Genomic DNA, 22,796 nt, shown 5'->3' with positions numbered 1-22,796 from the left:
CAAACCCTCAGAAAAACAACGCCACTCTTTGCATGGTGCAGTCCAATTGTGGTGTAGACAAATCTCTGCTCGGAGGAGCTCCCAGGCATGAGAATGCTGATAATTGACACTGCTAATTGCAACTTACTAATGAAGTAGTCTGAGGTGTAGCGGGACTCGGGGTAGGTGGTGCTCACTCCATTTGCTGGGTAYGGTTTCACCTCTTCTGCAAAGAGGAAAGGAAGGAAATGTCACCCAGCCGAAGGTGGCACAAGGCTTGTTGTGACACAGAGAGCCCTGAACTTCCCAAAATCTCCTCCCTGGGTTAAACTGGGACATTCCAAGCAACAGAAGTGAATTCAGAGCTGAAACCCCACAGAAACCCGAGGCACTTTGGGAATTCCTGCTGCAGGTATGGCCGAATTTAAACAAAGCCAACCCAAACAAGTTCCTCAGTCAGAGCTCCAGGTGCTCTGAACTCTCAGCTGCATCATTTCCTCGCTCGCCTGAGGCTTTGTCGCCTCTCCCTCTCCTGGGGATTGCTGATCACACTTCCATGTGTGAGCTCCTGCAAAAACTCCCCATGCAGGGGCCATTGTTTTCCTGGAAAAGCCCTGTTTTCAGRGCAGCAGTAGGTGTGTGAGGGAGTGGGGAACACATCCCAAACTCTGCTYCTCTAACCCCAAATCCATGGGAATTCCCAGCCTGTGCAGCACCTGGTKGGGGCAGAACATTCCATGTCCAAAACTGCTCTGTCCCACTGTCCCTGACAGAGATTCCTCCATGAAAATTGGGGCAGAATGCCAACTTTCAGCCTTTCCATGGACATAATTCACTGGAAAAGAGCATGGATCACATCAAAGCATGGATTCCCTGCCTCCCGTGGCTTTTTCCGAGCACTTTGCTCCTCCTGGGCTTCACTGAATGTGCTTTCCCACATAAAATCCACCCTGCCCCTACCCTGACAGTTTTTCCATGAACACCTGACTCATTGCAGCGTGGCATCATGGGCAGGGATACCGGGGTGGGAGATTTTCTAGCCTTGAACTGCAGCAATTCCCCAGGGCAGCTCTGGGCTGGGTTTGTTTGTGCCCAGGCTCCGGAGAGGCCGAGCGCAGATAACGCACGTTCGCCTGCGAGGAGCCTAAATTTGGCCCTGTCCCCCGGGGACTGCAGGCTGGAAAATATTCCCTGACAAAAGGAGGGGTTGTGCAAACACAGAGGATTAATGAGAAACGCTCRGTTCCTCTCCCCACGGTGTCTGCCAAGGGGCAGGGGTGACCACAGAGCAGGGGACAACCTTGGGCTGCGCTTCCAGKCAAGCGCCGGGCACTGCTGACTGCTGGTAACCAAGGAGGTTATTTTAGGAAGAAATTTGGAAAAATAAGCCTGAAAATACCCAAATCCACGCAGGGGAAAGGCGCCCATCTGCTGTTTTTAAACCCTGAGCGGCCTGTGGTACGTGAGTCACTCAGTGCTCCCAGGGGACGGTGTCAGCTCAGGGGACAGCAGGGTCACAGCCTGTCCCAGCACGACCCCGGGCTGAAGGGACAGGTAAAGCCAGACATTTTGGGGTTAAGCACCACTGGCAGCACCCACAGCCCCAGTGATGATGGTGGGGAAGATGGAGAGACAAGCTGGAGCCCTGGAGACACTTGGATCTGTTCCCACATCCCAGGCAGGTGCAGAGGGAGCCCCCAGCTCCTGCTGCGTGGGCAGAGATGTGACAGGGACAGCTCTGCTCTGTGTGCACAGCTCCAGCAGAGCTCTGGTCAGGGCTGGGGATCAGCTCCCAGCACCACAAGAGCCAGGATTTACAAGGAACAGAAACCAGTCTGGGGGGGAGGCTGGTTAGTGCTTGGAAGCTCTGGGTTACCCCCAAATACCTCACTGGGAAATGCGTTCAGAGCCCACCAGAGGAGAGAGTGCCCTGCTTGTGTGAGAGTGACAAAGTCACCAGTGAAACCAAACAGAGTCACCAGTGAAACAAGAGAACAGGTTTCAGGGTTCCTCTCAGAGTGAAGACACAGAAATTCTGCTTCATTCTTTTTCAGCCTTTAGGAAGAAGCTGAAGAAGGCACAAAGAGTTCCAGCTCCTTTGTAAAAGCTTCTCCCTGTCCCTGACCTTTTGCACCAGCAGTGCCTGAATAGCCACGRGTGTCTGTGTGGAAATGATTCCCACTTTGCCATGAATTTACAGCTTCAAGTTCCTCTCCTTTTCCATCTGTGAGGAATCTGCAGGAAGGAGGTGCCAACGCAGCCCTGGTGCCTCAGTCAGTACCTGCAGCACATCCCACCCTCTCCAGCAGCTCAAAACCCAAAAAATCACAGAATCACAGAATCCTGGGATGGGCTGGCTTGGAAAGGACCCTGAAGRTCASCTCTTCCCAACCATGGGCAGGGACTGCGAGAAAGAAAGGCTGTGGGAAGGTACAGCAATGGCTCCTTGCAAGGAGAAATGGGTCTGACCACAAGGTATGGCTTTGTTTGGTTAAACTGCKCAGTGTTGATCCAAGCACTCCATGAAAAATATGCAAAACAAAAGGGACAGACCAGATTTAGAGCCCAAGAGCAAGAAAACAGCCTGGCCTGCCCAGAGCCCAGGAAAGGCCATGTTTACCTTCTGCAAACCACAGGTAGCAATAAAATTAGGAATGGGCAATTAACATCCATTTGTCCATGGTTTCCTGGAAGGAATAACTGTGCTCCCCTCCCCTTCCTGCCAGCAGGGTCAGTAGGACAGCATAGGGGACATTCCAGGAATGCAAATAAAGAAAAAATAAAAAAAAAGAAAGGAGCTGGAGAAAGAGCCCAGGTRTGCTGCAGCTCCTGCTCGTGGCTCAGGTAGAGGTGTTCAACTTCCTGAGAAATCAACCCAGTGTTCCTGGGCATCCAGACACGGAAAATCAACACCCAAAATCAAAGTGTGTGTCCCCAGTCACTGATAGTTAATACCCTTGGATGCTGTCAGGCAGGGAATGGCTCCTCCTCCTCAAAAAAATGCCTTTTTTGGGACATGAAACACCCTTTTTTGGGGACATGGAACAAAGCAAAGCGGCTTCCARTCGCCACTGGGAAATTTGGGCAGGATTTTGGCTGTATTCCCATACCCAGTTCCAATGGAGGAAATAGTAAAATTCACAAGAGGAGCTGAACAGGCTGAGGAAAAACGCTTTGGAAAATCCCACCATGGATTCCAGGCAGTCAGAGCATCCCTGCCCACTGGGGATTCCTGCCAAAAGCTGGCACAAACACTGCCTCTCGGAGGCACTGCCAGCATTCTCCTTGCCCACTGCCGTTGGGATGCCCATTTGGAACCCTGCTGAAAAGCTGGCTTCTGGAAGWTGTTTTTTCCTGGCATTCAAGCTCAAGGTGAACAGCTCCTGGTGTGTGGAAAGCCCCAAATCTGCCTGGCCAGCATGGCATGAATTGTTCACGCGGGACTCTCCAGGACTCACCTTTCTGCAGGATCTCCAGGTGTTCCCAGAGGATGTCTCCCACAAAATCAGGCGCCAGCTCCAGGAAGCACTCCTTGCCCAGGGCACAGAGGGCAGCTCCATTCATGCAGAACTTCTGGAAATCCACCTCCTTCAGGCTGAACTCGTTCACTGCCCACATCACCCAGTCCCGCACGTGCGTCTCCGTCCACTGCTGTGGATCTGCAGAGGGATCCAGCACTGAGCATCCCCAGGCAGCTTTCCCAGGCAAACAGAGCACAAACAGTGCTCTGGCTGCCCTGCCCTCACCCACGGAGACTGGCAGCCTGCTGGCATCAGGGTGTGAGCAACACYATGTCCAGCTTGGACCAGCCCTAATGCAAGTGCATTTCAGCCCACGAATGAGCTTTGGCTTTGTTTGRGACTTCTAAAAATCCCATCAATTCTCTGACTCACTTCTCCCACCCCTTTTTTCAATTTCCTCAGTTTTTCCCTGTCACTATCCTGTGGTAAAAGGTCCCTGCTGCTTCTCCATACAGTGGATTTGTCCACGTTTTTCCAGCTGAAGCTCCCCAGAAGCTCCAGGTGTTGTTCCCAGGGCAATACCATCCAAGGAGAACCCACAGCAAACAGGGAGGATTCTGGGCAGCCTGGCAGGAGGACACAATCGCTGTGGATCCCGTGGTGCCTCTCATGTCTTACCTTTGGGAATTCCCAGCCGCTGCTGCTCCTTGGCAAAGCCRCTGAACGTGGCTTTCAGCGCCTGGGACATCATTTCTTTGCTGCTGGGGGTTAATAAAGGCACATCTGCACATTCCATGTCTGAAAGAAGCAGGAGAGAAACACAGCCATGAGGACATGGGGCTGGGGAAGATGACACAGAACACTGGCCAGGTGCACGTGGTGTCCCTGTGCCTCTGGAATGTGCCACTGGATGATGACACCAAGGCCTTTCCAGCCTGCTGAGCTTCAGCATTCCAGATGTGTATGGAGCTCTGGAGCTGGGAAATGGCTCAGCAGCTCCAGGCACCAAGGAAGGCAAAGAGTCCCACAGCAGGGTGAGCAAAAAAGAGGGAGAAAAGCATCCYTGAATTATCGCTCCATCATCCCAGTCTGAATAAAAACAAGGAGAAAATTCAAGAATCTTAGAAAATTATTTATCCTAGGAAATTGTTCCCTGGGAGGGTGGTGAGGTCCAGGCACAGGGTGCCCAGAGAAGCTGTGGCTGCCCCTGGATCTCTGGCAGTGCCCAAGGCCAGGCTGGAACAACCTGGGACAGTGGAATGTGTCCCTCCCCATGGCAGGAGTTGGAATGGGATGAGCTTTAAGGTCCCTTCCACCCCAAACCATTCCATGGTTCTATGACTCCATGAAAAAGCGAGCTGACAGCAGGCTGGGACAGGAGGAGAAGCAGCAGAAAACCCATTTGAGAGGGGAAGRAAAACAAAGAGCTGGAAAATCCCACATTAGCCCAGAGTTACGTCATGTGCATCCATGGCACGGAGACGGATGAGTCACGGCCAACGCCAGCCATCCCATGGGACAGCAAAGCCAAGAGCCAGGCCTGGAGTAAACCCTGACGAGGAGGAAACCTCTTCCTTTCCTTTTTTAATCCCTTTTTCTAATTTATTTGGAAGGAGGCTCGTCTTTGTAGCCAAAGAGTCTCGCAAACAAAAGCAATTATTTGAGGCAAAAAAATTTGAATAAAGGTTTGGCTCTTTTTCCCGTACTTTCAGTATTCCTGAAAAACATCTTTGATGGAGAAGGAAAGCCTTAAACAGCCACCATCTCCAAAACTGCACTTGGTCTGCCTCCCATGGAAATCTTCCACCTGAGGGTGGTTTAGCACTGCAGCCTAGTGGAATTTTTTCCATRAAAACTCAGTGGAAAAATGACACCATGGGCAAAGACTTTGGTGTTCCCATGAATATCTGGACGCAGACATTGAAAATCAAAGAATTCTCTGTCTTGTGGAAACTCTGCCACTGCAACTTTCCATCCTTCCAAGATCATTAAGCCGCTGATTTAATAAACCTTTACACCTGCAAAATGCTGCTGAGGGCTTGTTCCAGGCAGTGTTGGTGCATCCCTGAAAAAACACGGAGTCAGGGAGAGAAACAGCACTGCAGCCCCTGGGAAATGCCAGCCCAGCAGCTTCCCAGTCTGCCCCAGTCTGGAATTCCTGCTCCACTCCAGCCCTCCCCAGCCAAACTCACAGGTGTCGTTTAAAGACCAAACAACCCAGCACTGGGGTTTTTTTCTAGTGGGAATCTGGAGGCTGGAGAATGGAATGGAATGAATAGAATAGAATAGAATAGAATAGAATAGAATAGAATAGAATAGAATAGAATAGAATAGAATAGAATTGAATTCCAGGGCAGGGATGGAGTCAGCATCCCTGGAAGTGTCAAACAACTGTGGATGTGGCTCTTGGGGCCATGGGCCAGTGGTGGCCTGCTGGGGATGGGGAATGGATGGACTCCATCACTGAAGGACCTTCCCAACCCAAAGGATCCTGTGATTCCATGGATAAACCTCGACACACAGCTCTGAAGGGTGAGGGTGAGAAAGCATCYCCAAATCACCCTCTGGATGCTCCCAATGCAATTCCACTGCCTGGCCAAACAGATCAAACTTCTCTGACTTCACTTCTGCCCTTCTGCCTCCCAGTCCCAATTCAAAAATCCCTCCTTCCCTTTGCAATTCCCTCCACCCAGGTCCCCACAGCTCTCAAGGAATGATTTGCAGACTCTTGGCTCAGGTAAGAGMAGTGAAATTCCTGACACAGAGTCTCTCAGGACACAATTCCTGCCCTCAGCCCACCACACAAATCCAGGATTGCCTCCACAGCAGCAGGATCAGGACCTTCAAAAGCAAATCCCACATCCAAAGGCCATTTGGCAAATTACACCTCATTATTTACTGGATTTGGCTGGAGAGGGCACGGAAAATGAGCAGCCACCGTCGCTATCTCTGCTCCCCATCTGCTGCTTGAGATAACACAGGGAGAAAGTGGCTCTGTGCCCCTTTCGCTGCATCCTCAAGTTACATTTGAATGCTCTGCTCTCCCYGCTCTGTGGTCACAGGGACCACCCAGGAATCAGCTCTAAGGGCAGCTCCCTGCTCCTGCTCTGGAAAGATGAGTCAGAGCCAGGCTGAGAACATTTCTAACCCCAATTTTAACACAGAATCACCCGTGAAAACCTGGGCAGAGGTGACCCCCATAGCCAAGCCACCGAGAGCAGGATGACAAATGGTATTTTTATCTCTGCAATGGCGAGGCCCAGCCCTGATCCCACTGTTTCGTCCCGCAGGACCCATGGGGTTGGCTTTGCACAAACCCAGCRAATCAATTTTTCAGTAGCGGGGGGATAAGGTTTCGGTTTAGGAAGGCGAACACTGAGCTCTGCACAAACAACCTGTCAGAACAGGGGAGACTTGAAAGTGATTCCYGGGGAGAGGTCACAGGGAAGCAAACAGACTGTTTCCAAATTTAAAAAAAAACATGGCAGAGGAGGGTTTCTATTTAAACACCCAAATCAACACAAATGTGCGTTTCAAGGCCTCTGCAAAATACACTGTGCTCGGCAGATTTAGGCATCATCTGCGTTTCCCCCGTGAGGTCACAGCACTTGTTCACATTTCAGCYGAGGACAAAGCAGCCCCAAAACCCCGAGCCTTGGCTGGGTCAGCAGAGTCCCAGAGTGGGGAAAATTCACCCAGGGAAAACTGACCGTGAGTGTGGAGCTCTGCAGATGTGTTTGGGGACAAGGCTCAGATGGGTGACTTGAGAAAGATGAGGTGGGTGGACAGCTCTTACCCAAAACTCTGCTCCTGCTGCTGTGGCGATTCTGAATTTACCTAAACATTGGGGTTTTATGYGCAGGGAGCACCGTGAGCTTCACCCAGCTCTGTGCAGGGCCAGGAGTCAGACTCAGCCATCCCTGTGAATCCCTTCCAACCTGGAATATCCTACAATTCTCTGAASCTTGCTGGGTGCAGGGAAATTCCTTCCCACAGAGGCAAATGCAGCCCTGGTGATGTCCTCCAGCCCTYCACCTCCAGCCCGGGGTGCCTAAGGGTCAGACCCAAGCAGAATTTCGGCAACAAAAGCAACAAGCCCTGCTTAGCTGCCCCGGGATCAGCTTTCAGTGCCATCTGAAACCTGTTTGCAAGATTTTAATCAAACCTTGCAGCAACAAACCCTGTCCTTCAGTGCTGCCCATGCAGGGGCCAGGGTGGGAGCCAGCACCGAGCCCCGGCTTGGGAATGCCAGGGCTTTAATCCCAAAAGCAGCAGCGGGGGCCAGGCTGGGATTTGGGGCTGGTTTTTACGAGCCCATCAAAGCCCCCTGACACGGCTGCCACGTGCGCTGCTCGTCCTCGTCCCGCGCCCACGGAGCCRCCTTTGATTCCCCTCCCGGGGGAGCAGGCAGGGCGTTATGGTTTGAGTTTTAAACACTGCCAGGAGGTGAAGCCACCCTGGAGAATTGTGTCTGCAGCATCTGCAGCATCTGCAGAGCAGAGAGGGGGAATTGGCCTCGCACAGGGACAGCTTTTATCTGGGGAAGMTCAGCTTTGTGAGGCAAAGAGGATCCGTGGTTCCTTCAAACCCCTCCAGCTCCCTGACATCCCTGGGGATGRGAGTGCAGAGAGACAAGAGGATAAAACCCCCTGATATCACCCTGGATGGGTTCAGTGCTAAGGGGGACCTGACCAGAGAAAATCAGGAGCGAAGGGGCTGAGATCACCAAGTTCCTCTCCCAGCTGAGTTCCCGCTCTGCTCCCACCAGGCTCTGTGTGTGTAAACTATTTCCACACATCTGATCTTTTTAAAGGGCTCAGATTTACAAACTTCGGGGATTTTGACCTTAAAGAGCGCAGAACTCCTGTGCACGCCAAGGCGTCCACAGTGATTACAGAGGGAAAATAAATGGCAGGCAGGGAAAAAGGGTTCTCTGGGCAGAGGAACGGCAGCAAAGTCATTTTCCAGCAGTTTCCACTCGGGGTCAATGACTCCTCCAAGCTCCCCTCGGCTGCTCAGTTTTTTTTCCACCAGAGCTCCAGTGTGTCCCTGCCTGGGGTTTCAGCCGGTAGCTGCTGGAAATGGATGTGGAGAGGGTCAGAGCAGAGGCAGCTGACCCCACAGCCACCTCCTGACCCTGCCCTGATGGATGGACGGACGGACACCGAGGGCAGGACACCGAGATCTCCTCAGCCTCCCCTTCCCAGCCTGGAACACATCAATATCATGGAGATTGCAGGCCTTGGGTGGCTTGGCAGTGGCACAGGGACAAGGGGGGATGGCTTTAAAATGAAACAGGGTAGATTTAGATTAAATTTACATTACATTTAGATTTAGATTAGATTTTAGCAAGAAATCTTTTCCTGTGAGGTGGGCAGGCCCTGGCACAGGGTGCCCAGAGAAGCTGTGGCTGCCCCTGGATCCCTGGAGTGCCCAAGGCCAGGCTGGACATTGGGGCTGGGAGCAGCCTGGGACAGTGGGAGGTGTCCCTGCCCATGGCTGGGGTGGGATGGGATGATCTCRAAGTTCCCTTCCACCCCAAACCATCCCAGGATTCCATGATTAAGTTTGGGAGAAGATGCACGTTGGTTTCAAACGAGACCATTTGGAGGGACTGTGCATCCAAGGGCTCCCTGAACTCAAACCCTTTGAGCCCTGAGCCCTGAGCCCTGATCCAGCTGGGATCCCCCTGGAGCCCCCATCCCACCCCTGAAGCTGCCCACACCCCAGGATGTGCCCCCAGCGCTGGGTGAGGATGGAGCAGGAGTTTCCCAGAGCTCTCCCAAACTCSTCCCACRTGCCCACAGCRGGTCCAGTCGTGGCCCCAAGCCCACAATTCCCCCTCCAGCCCACGCCAAACTCCTCTCCCCGAGCCCCCCATGTCCCAGCCTTCCCCGGGATCCAGAGCAGGGCAGAGCTGGGGCTGGGGGCAGCTGGAGCACAGATTTCCCAGGGTCCCCCAGCTGGGAGGGTTCAGCAGCTGAGAACCTTTCTCAGGATCAGAGAGGAGGGGGGCCGAGAGCTGAGCCCCTTCCCACGCTCCCCGGTGAGCCACCACATCCCCACCGTGTCCCCACCGTGTCCCCATCATGTCCCCATCATGTCCCCATCATGTCCCCACCGTGTCCCCAGCTCGGGTTTCCAGCACCCCCAGCCCCCCGAGCAGCCCCTCTTCCCCAGGTGCCCCCACCCCAGAGCAGGGACAGCCAGGCCAACAACCCCGGCTGAGCCCCCTGTTATTTAGGCAGGATTAGGCAAAAATTTGTGTGCACTTTTGAACTGTTTTCACAAGCGTTGCCTCTCACTCCCACGCAGGAAGCAGGAGAGGAGCCGGCCTGTTCCAATTAGGGCTCCTCGGACCCAAAGGGCAGCGAGATTCCAGGGGGGGAAAGGGAAAGTGGGACAGRGAAAAGGGACCAGAAGGAAATGTGGATGGGCAGCAGGGCTGAGCACAGAGAGAGGTGTTTGCTGGGGCTGTGGGGATGGGATGGRAGCAGGGAGGGGGGGATTTGGGTCTCCTTCCTGCAGCAACTCACCAGAGACAGGCCCTGCTTCCCTTTGCAAGGACGGCACAAAAGGTGCAGACATTTGCTATTTTAATTTAAAATAAATATATTTCTTTAAAAAAAAAAAGAAAAAAAGAGAGAAAAGAAAAAGAAGTCTCTTTTTTTTCCTCTTTCAAGCAGTGAAAAATAAATACTCTGAGATGAAAGCTGGGCTTCAAGAGAAAAACAAGAGAGGAAACCAAAAGCCCACACTGCTTAGCGCTGCAGAAAGCCCAACAAAGCCGGCTTTTTTCCGGCCCTCAGCAGCTTTCTTAGGGAGCTGTGGTGTGCCATGGGGGCCAGCTCTTCCCCTAAAAAATGGRCCTGAGCACTGTCTTCCCCAAATGCAAATAAAAGTATTTTTTTCCAAGTTTGGGCTCTCAGCACCTGGAGCAGCCCAGGGGCAGGTTCAGCTGCGGGTGGGGAGTTGGGGTGCTCTGCTCAGCCCCAGGGTTTGGGGTTCAGCCTGGCTGGGGAGACATGTCCATGAGCAAACGTGGACTCAGAGCAGCCCCAAGGTGAGACAGGGACAGCTTTGGGTCTGGGGATGTCCCAGCTGGAGAGGAGCCAGGCCAGGGAGAGGATTCTGCTGCCTCCATCAGGCACAGCCTGCCCTGCTCAGGCTCCTGCTGCTTCTGCTCCCTCTCCCCGCTCCATAGGGTGYGTGTGGGATGGCAATCCTGGGAAAGCAGCATCCCTGAGAGTCCCAGGAGCTCGTGGGAGCAGCCTGGTGGGCAGCTCGCTCCGTCCTGCCTGCATTTTGTGGGAGAGACGAGAGGAGAGGAGGGACTGCTAAACAAAGGCCAGGGCCGAAGGCAAGCTACAGCAGAGCCCTGAGCCGATGCTCGTGGTGATTATGGGAAAGCTCCCTCAGCCCAGCAGGGCCAGAGCCCACAGCTCCCCTTCCTGCTCCCCAGTCCTCCTCAGGGGCTCCCCTCGCCTGGGGATTCTCTCCACCCTCCCCATTTCAGCTGCTGGAAGGAGCACAGATGGATAAAGCAAACCCTGGGGAGATGCAGCTACCCCGAGGACGGGGAAGGTGGCTGTGGTTTAACAGCGCAAAGCAGTCAGAAATGAGACTGGGCATCAATAAAATCCCATCATTGCTGTCYAGAGCAGCTGTGGCTGCCCCATCCCTGAAGCACCCAAGGTTGGATAGGGCTTGGAGCCCCCTGGGRTAGTGGAAGGTGCCCCTGGAATGAGATGGGATTGAAGGTCCCTCACACCCTAAACCACTCAGGGCTCTAAGCTGAGATGCCCTAAGGCAGGTGGGATTCACTGCAGCACCAGTGAGCTCAGCACGGGACCCTCCCGCTCCTGAACCTGCTCCAGACAGCTCTGGAGCCCCTTCAGATTGAACATCACAACCAAACCCTTCCAGCAGCCCTTCCCGAGCCCTGGCCTGAGAGCAGATCCCGGTTACCCAAACCCCTGGGGAGKCTCCAGGATGGAGACATCAGCCAGGCCAGGGGGCTGCAGGCAGCAAGGAGCAACCTCTGCATTCCCGAATTTCCCCCGTGCCCAAATTCCTCCTGTCCCCAAACCCCTCCAGTGCCCCAACCCCTCCTGTGTTCCAAATCCCCGCTATGCCAAACCCCCCCATCCTCAAACCGCTCCTGTCCCCAAAACCCCCATGTCCCCAAATGCCTCCTGTCCCCAAACCCCTCCTGTCCCCAAACCTCTCTTTTGCCCCAATCCCCTCTGTGCCACAACCCCTCCTGTCCCAAAACCCCTCCTTTGCCCCAACCCCCCTGCACAGAAGGCAAAGCCCCTCCTTGCAATCATCTGGCCCCTAACACCCTTCACCCCCCTCCTTCCCAATGGAATATCACAGGAGCGCGTCCCCTCCGCAGCCGGGACCAACACCTCCCTTCCAGGGCCGGGAGGACCGTCCCAGCCTGGCCACGCTTCCCGCGGGATAATCGCCCTAATCCCTGCTAACCGCGCCGCTAAAGAGCTCTAATCCCCGGGCACGGGCACACACGCGCTCCCGGAGCTTGGGAAAGCCTGTCATGGACACCCGGCCCCGCTGGAAGCAGGTCAAGCGTAACCAGCCAGCCCCGTGGCACTGCCCCACCTCCACGAGATGCTCCTTTCAACCCAACCCGGCTCCTCACACCCCTCCGAGCTCGGGCTGCTCAATAACAACGGCAAAAAAAAAAGGGAAAAAAGAGCTCAGCCAAGCCCCAGCGCTCGGCACCGAGCAAACAGGCAGGGATGTTCCCGTGCTGCTGGCACGGAGCCCGAGGGTTTCACGGGGCTCATGCATGCCACCAGAAGCCGTTTGAAATTCCTTGCTCTGGCCGGGCTGGGCTGGGAGCCCTCAGTCGCAGCCGTGCCCCCGGAGCTCCCAGGGCTGCAGGAATTCAGCCTGAGCCCTCCCAGAGCAATGCCAGGCTGGGCTCCTGCACTCAGGAAGGGCACGGTGCTCCTGGTCACCCACACCCACCATGTGAGAGCTCACATTCCCTTCAGCCACACCAGAACCAGGAATTCTGCTGTTCTCTCCTCAGGTCTGGCTGATAATTCCATTTCTGATGCCATTTCTGGCATCCTTGAAGAAGAAGGATGGGACTGGAGGACTAGTCCCAAGAGAAGGATAAACCCATCCCAGAAGCCTGACATGGATTTTTCCCGGGTTGCAGAAGCACCCACRGGGTGCCCCCAAGGTGCTCCTGTGCTCACCTGGAGAGCTCAGATGGAGCATTTCTCCACCCATCCAAACAAACCCTCCCACTCTTCTCAGACACTCATCTCCCTGTCCTTCATCATCCAGGAACGGGGACAGACACAAAGGGGATCAGCTCCAACACCTCCAGCTGCTGCTGCGGGCTGGGGCTGCCAAACCACGTCTCGCAGCAAGGGAGAGCAGGGATGCAGCCAGGCCAGGTTGAGGATAACTGGCAGAACATCGAGCAGGGAAGATGCTGTCAGGAGGGGAAGTGTGAAAAGGGAAGGCTGAGAGCTCTTGGCAGGGCTGGCCCCTCGCAGTAGGACAAGGGCCAAGGAACCTTCACTCAAGCTGAGCTCTTTCATCACCCATAAAAGGATCCCAAAGCCTCCGAGCCGGCTCAAACACACCTGAAGAACAAACTGTGCCAGCACACTTTGTGAGCAGCCACGCGTGACCTCACGGCTCGGGATGTTTTCATCCCACAATCCCGATGATCCATGTGCAATGACTCCGTGCCCTGGATAAAACCCCATTATTTGTGCTGCCCGTCACCAGGACACGACGCATTTCTGAGGCGGACGGACTCCAGAGMTGTCCCTGCTGCCGGGAAATCACCACTCCTAAAAGGAGCCTCACTTATCCTCGCCTGACACGGAGCTGCTCAGCCCAGYGCCTCCAATCTGTCAGCCACGAGGAATTCCCCAACCCTGCCTTGATTTCCCYGCACAGACCGTCCCTCTGTGTCGCGGCCCCAGCTCCTGCCCCGGGCTGAGCCAAGGCCTGGTCACGCCAGACACGAGGGCAGCACATGGCAGGGCATGGCCGTGCCCCGGGGCCGGGATGATGTGCAGCCCCCCAGACGTGTCCGTCCACATCAAAGCCTCTCCGCTGCGCTCCCCAGCTCCCATTCATCCTCCAGGAATGTTTGTCGGAGCTGCAAGGGCTGGACCCGCTATGGAGACGCGGTGTCCATGCAGTGATGAGTGGAAGGTCCCCAGGGACGTTCCTACGGCCTCCTCAAGCCCGGAACATCCCCACAGGACGCTGCCGGCACGAAGGCGGTGATGCAGAAGGATCAGARGATGACGAGGAAGGGAGGCTCGGCAGCTCCGGGTCAGCTCCGCTCTCCGCCGCGGGCGCCGGGCGCTGGGCGAGCCCCGCACCGCTCGGCAGCTGCAGATTCCTGCCTGTCCCACCCCCTCCTCCGCAGCCTTCCCGGCCACCCCTTCCCCGCGGGGCACTGCCAGCCAGACGGATTGCTCAATGGCAGCTGCAAGTCGCATCGCGTCCCGCGGCTGGCGGGGATGGCGGGGCCGTGCCGCACGCAGCCCTTCCCTCCCGGCTCCTCTCCGTGCCCGCACAGCCCGGGAGCGCCGGCAGCGCTCCAGGAGCCTGTGCCCAGCGGGAGGAAGAGGAGAGGGAGGAGCCCGAGGGTTTCTCGCTGCCCTCACCTGAGGCCATCGGCTCCGTGTCCCCCCCTCACCCCGTTCTGTGTCACCGCACACCTTATCAGCCCGAGCTGTCCCCGTGCCAGCCGCAGTTTCCAGAGGCGGAGAGGGAAGATTAGGATATTTAGCTTTGAAATCAAACAAATAATTGCACAGGCTTTCTGCAAACAGATCAGGGTTGGGAGGTCAGAGAGCAGCTGGTAAATCTCAGCGCTGTTTGCTCTGCCTAAATAATATTAGACCGAGGGTAATCAATCATTTTAATCAACAGAATTATTTATAACTCCTTAGAGCAAATAGTCAGCCCTGCTGGCAGCTGCCAAGGGACGGCAGGTAACGATCCTGGTGCCTTCATCCCCTCCCTGGGCCGGCAGGTGACAATCCCCGCACCTCCATTCCCTCTCTGGGACGGCAGGTGATGATCCCCGAACCTCCATCCCCTCCCGGAGCCGGCAGTGACCATTCCCGTGCCTCCATCCCCTCTCTGGGCCAGCAGTGACCATTCCCGTGCCTCCATCCCCTCCCTGGGCCGGTGGGTGATGATCCCGGTGCCTCCATCCCCCGTGCTGGCCAGGGACGGACTCCGGCCCATCCCTGCACTGATTCCCCTGCAGATCTGCCCTTATGAGCACCTGGAGTCCTCTGCTCTGAGCGTGTCCCTGGCCAGGGCCCACAAACACACACCAAACACACACAATGCACACCCAAACACACTCACACACATTCAAACACAAATACACACTCACACTCAGACACACTCAAACACAGACACACTCAATACACACTCAGACACACTCAAACACACAAATACACACTCAAACACACAATACAAACTCAAATACAGACAAATAGACACACACACACACACACACTCAAATGCACTCACTCACACTCTACACACACTCAATACACACTCAAACATGCACTGAAACACACTCAAACACATCCTAAAGACACTCATGTGCTAAAACTCAGTCATACACACTGAAGCACACACTCAAATACACACTCAGACACTCCAACACACTCACACACTCAAATGCACACTCACACATTCAAATGCACACTCACACACACACTCAATACACACTCACACTCACACATTTAAACACTCAAACACACACTCTCACACCCATAAACACACCCAGCAGTCCCTCTGCAGCCAAAACCCCTCCTAGGACAGCTCCCTGCAGTCCCTGCACGCCCCAAGCACCTTCCCAAGCTGCACCCCCAGCACAGCAGCATCCCACAGCAGGGCAGGGAGACCCAGTGGGACAGGGAGGGAAGAGATGGTCCCTCTGCTCTGCCGCCTGAGCCAGCCCCATCTCCTCAGCTCTCCCGGGGGCTGTCACTCTGCTGATGTCACCAAACGTCACCTCCACGGGCACCACTCGGGTCCCCCATGCCCCGGGGCAGGCTCTGCACAGCAGCAGATGATCCTGGCACAGCAGGGCAGGAGCATTTCCCCGGCTGGGCTGGAAGCTGTGCAAGCCAAGGGATCACTGCAGAGAGAGAACCAGGATCAGCTTCCCACCTGGGGCCAGGAGGGAGCAGGGACAAGGCCATCCCTGGGTGCTCCTGCCAGCCTGACCATTTCACCCCACTGTCCCCTGTCCAAGCTCAGCTCCCCCAGGGATGGAGGCCAGGAAGGGGCCTGGCAGAAACCTGGGAACCAAAGCTCTGCAGCCCACGCCAGCCTCAGGAAGAGCTGCCAAAGCCATTTCATTTCACCACTTCCCAGGAACAATTCTCCCAGTATTATTAATTTTTAAGGAGACAAGAAAACAAACAAAGGGGATTTTCCAGGAGAGCCCCAAGATTAATCCTCTCTGTCCCAGGCTGAGCACAGGGSTCCTGGGCTACAARGGGGATTTTCCAGGAGAGCCCCAAGATTAATCCTCTCCGTCCCAGGCTGAGCACAGAGCTCCTGGGCTTTGCCCAGATGTGTTACACCATGCAGCATCCAGGTTCCCTCASGCTCAGGAGAGAGGGTTTTCCCAGTCAACCCCAGGAAGGTTTTATCCAGCTCCTACTTCTAGGAAACTTCCCACGAGGGAAGGGACCAGTGCGGGGATTGGGCTGGAGCAAGGCCTGGGAAGATGAAGGTGGGAGTGAGCTGGGGAAGGCGGCCAAAGCCGAGCAGGGCTGCCCCATCAGCCTCAGTCATCGCCACAGCCAGCCAAGCCTTGTCCACCGAGGGATTGTGTCACCTCCTGGCCTGGGCCGGGAAGAGCCAAGGGCAGGCAGGGAGAACTGCGAGGCTGGAGGTGCTCGGATCTGCCCAGAGGAAGCCTGAGCTCAGAAAGCTCAGCGAGGGCTGGGGGAGAGAGGCTGAGACGCTCCCAGGCCTCGCATCCACCCCGTGCAGCATCCGGAAGCCATTAAGGAATTACAGCCTCCCTGGCCCCGAGCCCTCCCCGGCAGAAGTGCCTGGGAGCAGATGGTGAAAGGGCTGATTGAATTGGGCTGCTCGGGCCAAGAGGCTCTTTAGGAGAGACTCGATGGAGGAGGGGGCGGAGGGGGCGGCATTTGGCCATCGGGAGCTGGGAGCCCTTGCCAGGAACTCCAGGAATCCTCCATCAACCATAACAGGGCCGGAGGAGCTTTGGCAGGGACCTGGATGTGTGCTTTGGGGCTGTGAGAATCCCCTGGGAGCTTGGCCCCAACTCTAGGAGCTCCAGGAGTGAATTCTCAGTGATCCAAAGACTATTCCTCTCCATGGGCATCATTATCTCCAGGGGCACTGTGGCTGCTGCATGGGGCCAGCCCCATTCCAGGGATGTGGGATGGCCCTAGGAGCTGTGTGATCCCAAAACCTCCATCCCAGATGAGGAGGAGGCACAGGAGCTGTCAGACCAACAGCCCTGCCCACCCCCAGGGACTTCCTCCTGGAAAAATGCAGGCTTGCAAAGATCCTCAATTCCCAGCTTGGTGTGATCCCACCCCATTCCCATTGCCCATGGAAAGGCACTGGGCATGGGACCAGACCTCCCAGCGAGCCCCCAGAAAGGGAACTGCAGTTACTCTGGGGAGTAACTCCAGTTACTCTGGGGAGGGRAAAAAAGATCAGGATGAGAGAAATATAAGATGGAAAAAAAGCCAACAGGAGGGGAGGGAGAAAAAGGATAAATGTGCTTCGAAAGTCATCCTTGGTGCCAGCCCTGCCGGAGGGGGTGCCAGTGCCTGGGCAAAAACACTGATGGAGGAACCAAAATTGCCTGGGGATGAAGGAAGGGCTTAAACCCTCCCTGGAAAGCAGAGGAAGAAAAAGGAGGAATGCTCCAAAAACCAGCCCAGCCCCAAGCTCTGGGCTCCCTGTCCTGCCCAGCCAGCTCCAGCTCCAGCTCCAGCTCCAGCTCCAGCTCCAGCTCCAGCTCCCCTCTCCCTGTGAGTTGGGGGCACAGACATCAGTTCCAAGGCCCCCGTGCCTGTCTCCGAATCCATCCCTGTTTTTCCAAGGGAGAGAGCTCCAGTGAGTCCCCCGGGATCCTTGGCCGGCTGCCCGAGGTTGGGAAATCGGGAGCCTGGTCAGGCTCCGCCGGAGGGGCCGGCACGGAGCGCTCCGTGACCGTCAGGGGATCTTCGMGGAGCAATCTTTTCCGAGACAAGTCATGAGATCTTTTCTTGCCTGGAATTTGCTCCCGCAGCTCCCATCGGCCTCGGACTGCTGAGTCAAGAGACCGCCGGGGCTGTGCCCTCCAGATGAGTAAATAAATTGCCACGGGGAGTGCGGGGGGCCGGGGGGGGCTGGCGCCCGGCGGGGCGCGGGATGGGGCAGGGAGGGGACCCGATGACTCCGGAGCCTTGGGCTGGGGATGGATCCCGGCTTGGCAGCCGCTCCGAGTTAGTCACCAGATTAGCGAGCACTTACACACGCGGCTTAAAGGCGCACCATCCTCCCCTGCCCTTCCCTTTCTTCCTTCTCCTCCGGGCTTTTATCCCCCTTTCTCCTCCTCCTTTTATTTTTTACGTTTCTTTCAGCCTGGCTTTGGCTGTCAGTGAGTGCCAAAGGGGCAGATGGTCCAGCCCGGGGGTGACACAGCCCGGGGGTGACACAGCCCCTGCTCCCACTGATCCCTTCCTTCCGTCCCCGGGTCACTCTATAGGATCCGTATGGCCCCGGCCGCTCCGGGCTCGGGAATGCTGCGACTCATCCCGCTCGGAGGCAAACAGGCGCAGGGCCGGGGCCTTTCATGTCCCGGCCTTTGGAGCCAAATTCAAATCTGGAGCCGCTTAAAGGATGGAAAGAGGCGCAGTGAGGAGCGGCCCCGCCGCGCCGCGGATACCGGGACAGCTCCGAATCCCAAAACCCGCTGCTGCCGCTGCAAAGGGAAACTTTCCCAGCCTTCCCAGAGCCCGGACACCGAGCCCAAACCTCCTGGCAGCCCTTCAAAAGGATGGGGTTGGGAAATGCCACGGGCTCGGGCACCGCGATGGCGCTCCCGACCTGCTGGGCTCCTGGGGATGGTGCCAGGGATTGAGCAAAGGAGTTTTTCCKCCTTTCCAGCTGCAGAGCAGGAGGGAATTGCGTTTGCTGACCTCATGGAGCAGTCTGAGGGATGGAGCAGTTGGGTAACGTGCCTCGAGCATTTGAAAAGAGAAAGCTCTTGGCATTGCATTTTCAAACCGCTTCTAACAATAATTGGTAAAAAAAAAGAAGGGGAAAGAAAAAAAAAGACCCGAATTTCACGTGTTCCACTCCATCTTTTTTTAATTTTGCAGTGGAAAAAGCCAGGACTACTCAGCTTTTGCAAGTTGTTCTTCAGAGRGTTCAGGTTTCGGTAAACAATTGCTCAAAACTAAAAGGTAAGAAAACAAAAATCCCCTTTGCTGCTTCCAGAGCAGTGACCAAAATTCAGTGGCTTTGTAAAAACACACGCAGGCACCTAAAAAAAAAATTTCATGTGGGTCAAAAAGCCACAGATTGATTATTGTGATAAAAAGTGCWGACAACGGGGGGAAAACAACAAAAAACAACCCCGAAAGCAGTGCCAGTGTCCAGCTGCAGCTTTTGGGGTCTGCTGGAGGCAGCAGTTTTACCCAAGGCCATCCCAGTGGGATCCCAGCCCTGTCCCGCCGTGCCAGACACATCCCCGGGGGTGCTGAGCCATTGGCCTGCCCCAGTCACCCAGCGCTCCCAAACTGGGAATGCCGGGGGGAGGATGGGTCTGGACCTGCCTGGGGCTGGGGAGGAGCCGGACAGCAGAACACAGCCCATGGAAAAGGGGAATCCTGCGAGCAGATTCCTGCAGCACCCACCCAGGGATGTCCCACCTCCCTGATGTGACAAAGTACAGACACCGTGCCTCAGTTTCCCTAMAAACAAGATTGCATCAAGCCTTTCCTCAACATCTTCTGTGGTCAGACGCCCCAAAGCTTCACCGAAAAGCTGCATCTAAAGAAAAGCCCAGTCCTTGGGCTGGCTTCTCCTGYGCTCCCCACCAGCCATGTGAAGAATGCCTTGGAACCACGTCAAGTATTTGAGATGAGCTGGGGGGAGAGGGGGCATGGCGAGGGGACAGGGGGAGCTTTTGACTCAGTGTCTGGCTTTTTTCATCAATCCCACATTCCTGCTCATGCCATCACCCTCCGGAAAAGTGCGACAACCTACGGAATCCATGTGGAGCCAATTTAGGATCCCCTCCGTGTAAGAAAACGCATTTTGTTCATTAACAGGCTCTGGATGCTCATCTGGGGATGAGCTGTGGGAGGCAGCCCCACAGCCATCCCAGAACCATGGGATGCACAGGGAGATATCCTACACACAGYCCCATCCCAGAGCAGAGCATTCCCTGCACCCCCCTGGACACAGCACCTCTGCAGCTGCTCTGTAGGAAAGGTTTAAACCAGAGGAAAACAAGCAGCAAGGCAGGGAATGKCTGGAGCAGGGATTGCTGCTGTGCCCAGAGATTGTGGGATGAATGAATGGGAATTACAGCCCCCCGAGCACAGCTCAGCCCCAGACAGAGCCACCAGACTTTGCGCATCCCAATCCACAACAACCGGGGCTGTCACAATGGCTCCAATCCTCATTCCCAAAGCAGAGGGAGCCGCAGAAAYGAGGGGGTTTTCCTCTCTGGGAAGGCGAGCTGCTGTTTCTCGGTGCATTTGTGATGTTTTTCTGGCAGGTTCTATTTACCCACAGGCTCCAGGAACCAGATGTGGGACTGAGGGGCTGCACCGGCTTCCTGCTTTGCTGCAAACACCACGTCCACCTGCCCTGTACAGAGCTGGACACGGCCCGGAGGGAGCCAGGGAATTGTGCAAGGTCAGCAAGGCCGGGGAGGGGACAGGGGAAAAYGTGTCACCTGCCTGGTCCTGCACAGGGGATTTTGCTCCCATGAGCTGGGGCTGTTCATGGGACAGAGGAGCAAACCAGGGCTCGGATTTTTGGCAGCTGAGTGAAAAAAAAATCCCCAAAACCTCAATATAAAAATGCAGAGTTTCATCTCAGTTCAAAAAGAGACAGTGGCGAGAGAGAAGGGTTTGTCCCCATCCAGAGCTCCTCTGAGCCACCCATTGCTCTGGAGAAGGACAGAACACCTTGGAGCAGCTCTGAGGAAAGCACTGAGGGCTCTGCCCTCCCCTCAGCACAGCCCTGCAGGGCTCAGGCTCTGCAAGGCAGCAACTGCAGCCTGTGAATGGCTCCAGAGTTCGGGGTGGCTGCACTGAGACCCCCGGGCTGAGCCTGTGCACCAAATCACAAACTGAAACCAYSCTGGRAGTGTCCAAGGCCAGGCTGGACAGAGCTCTGAGCCWCCTGGTCCAGTGGGAGGTGTCTGTGCCCATGGCAGGGGGTGGAAYTGGGTGASTTTTAAGGTCCCTTCCAGCCCAAACCATCCTGGCATTCTGGGATTTATTCCTTTTGTTGCCATCTCTCCAAACCTGCCCTCCAACTCTGCATCCACCCCAGACTGTCTCTCCCCTTTTCAGGAGATATTCAGGCACATAAAGCCACTGCAGATTCCCACATTTCCCCATAATTGCCAGGGAAGCCTGCAGGCACAAACCCTCAAACCTGGCAAAAGCCAGGCTGGAGAGATGAGAGCAGCTCTGTGAGTCAATCCCAGCTTTCCAAGGATCACCTCTGCATCCTGGGAAAGCTGGGCTGGAGATTTGGGAGCAGCTCTGTGAGTCAATCCCAGCTTTCCAAGGGTCACCTCTGGATGCTGGGAAAGCTGGGCTGGAGATTTGGGACCAACTCTGTGGGTCAATCCCAGCTTTCCAAGGGTCACCTCTGCATCCTGGGAAAGTTGGGCTGGAGATTTGGGAGCAGCTCTGCAGGTCAATCCCAGCTTTCCAAGGGTCACCTTTGCCAGAAAAGATCCTGCACTCCAGAATTATCACCAGAGCCATCTCCCAGCTCTGCCATGGGCAGCACCCAAGTGCTTCCCCCCCCTCAAATTCCACTGCACCTGGGAAAAATGCAGGAGCTCCTCGGAGAATCAATAAATATTTATTGTTTAACCAGCAGTATTTTGACTGGGGATGTAAGCATGGCCCCATGCCAGGGAAACCAGAGCCTTCTTGGCCAGCGCTGCAAACAAATTTTTGTCTGTATCTYGTTGGAAGATTATAAACTACACAATGAAAGGAAAAAAAAAAAAAAAGAAACACAGGCAGCAAGCAGCTTAGTCACGGAAGAGGAACAAAGGAGCTGAGAGGGATAACTGTGGCGTGGGGTTACACAGAACGGGCTGCAGGCTGGGTTTGGCTGTGAGACAGCTGTGCTGCTCTGATCAGCTGCAGGCTGTGYCACCAGCTCCTGCTGGGATGGGACTTGGGGGCTCTGGAGAGACCYTGGAACMCACCAGGAGCTCCCAGYCAAAAAGCAAACTGGGGAGTCAGGGTTTGACCCGTGGAGGCACAGCCGTGCACCCGCAGGGAGATCCCAGTTCCCTCAGGATGCCCCAGTCACAGGGGGATGAACAGTCAGGCCCTGGCTCCAGGGGAATTTTAGCGCTCAAATAAAGCTGATCATCCCGTCYTTCTGCTCCTCCTTGCTGCCCTGGCACATCCCTGCCCAGCACAGATGCTCCAGCAAGGAAAACTCATCAGCCTGGAGGATGCCAGAGCTCCATCCTTCAAATCARGGGCAGCAATGGCACTTTGTGTCCTAAACCATGGAATCTGCTCAGCTTGTGCCACACAAGGACCAGCTGACCGTGCAAGAAGGAAAAGATCCTCTTGCCTTATCTGGGACAGATTCACTTGGATTTGTTCCCTTCTTTGCCAAAGTCCCAGCACATCCTGGTGCCAACAACTGAGAAGAGCCCTTTGGGGTGACAGCTCTGCCAGTTCCCAGCCCTGGAGTGTGTCCAAGTGTGCTCTCACACACCCACCCACCCTGAGAGCCTGAGGTGTGTCTGCTCCCACCCAAACAGCAGCTGGAGAACCCAACCCACCTTCCATTCCATCCCCAATATCAAAGTGTGATCCCAGGGTTTGTCCACGGGACAACCTTGGCACCCTGACCCTGATCCAGCTGTGATCCACTGCGCCTCCACAGCAGCAAATCCACAGCTGGCTCCACAGGAGCTGAGTCTGCCCCACCCCAAGGCCAGGCTGGGCAGGGCTTGGAGCAGCCTGGGYGAGTGGAAGGTGTCCCAGATGGAATGAGAAGGTCTTTAAAGCCATTCCAACCCAAACCCTGCTGGGACWGTGGGATAATCCCCTGGCAGAGCCCAGC

General features: G+C 55.6%; 1 protein-coding gene across 3 annotated transcripts in view; it reads right to left on the bottom strand.

The window, feature by feature from the left end:
- ETS1 (ETS proto-oncogene 1, transcription factor) overlaps positions 1–22,796 on the bottom strand; it is an 82,263-nt gene that overhangs the window by 22,152 nt on the left and 37,315 nt on the right. For 2 of the 3 annotated variants that reach the window (XM_057373519.1, XM_057373523.1), the window contains 3 exons: positions 4,119–4,238; positions 3,438–3,638; positions 128–205 (listed from right to left, as the gene is read on the bottom strand). In XM_057373519.1, coding sequence (XP_057229502.1) covers positions 128–205; positions 3,438–3,638; positions 4,119–4,238 — 399 coding nt within the window. The remainder of the gene's footprint in view (positions 1–127; positions 206–3,437; positions 3,639–4,118; positions 4,239–22,796) is intronic. The other variant, XM_057373522.1, reaches the window with a different exon arrangement.

The sequence above is a fragment of the Malurus melanocephalus genome, unplaced genomic scaffold (genome assembly GCF_030028575.1).
Source record: "Malurus melanocephalus ecotype Western Australia unplaced genomic scaffold, MMel_1.1 scaffold_201, whole genome shotgun sequence".
In the NCBI taxonomy this organism is placed as follows: domain Eukaryota; kingdom Metazoa; phylum Chordata; class Aves; order Passeriformes; family Maluridae; genus Malurus; species Malurus melanocephalus.
This window is presented reverse-complemented; position numbering and strand designations above follow the sequence as displayed.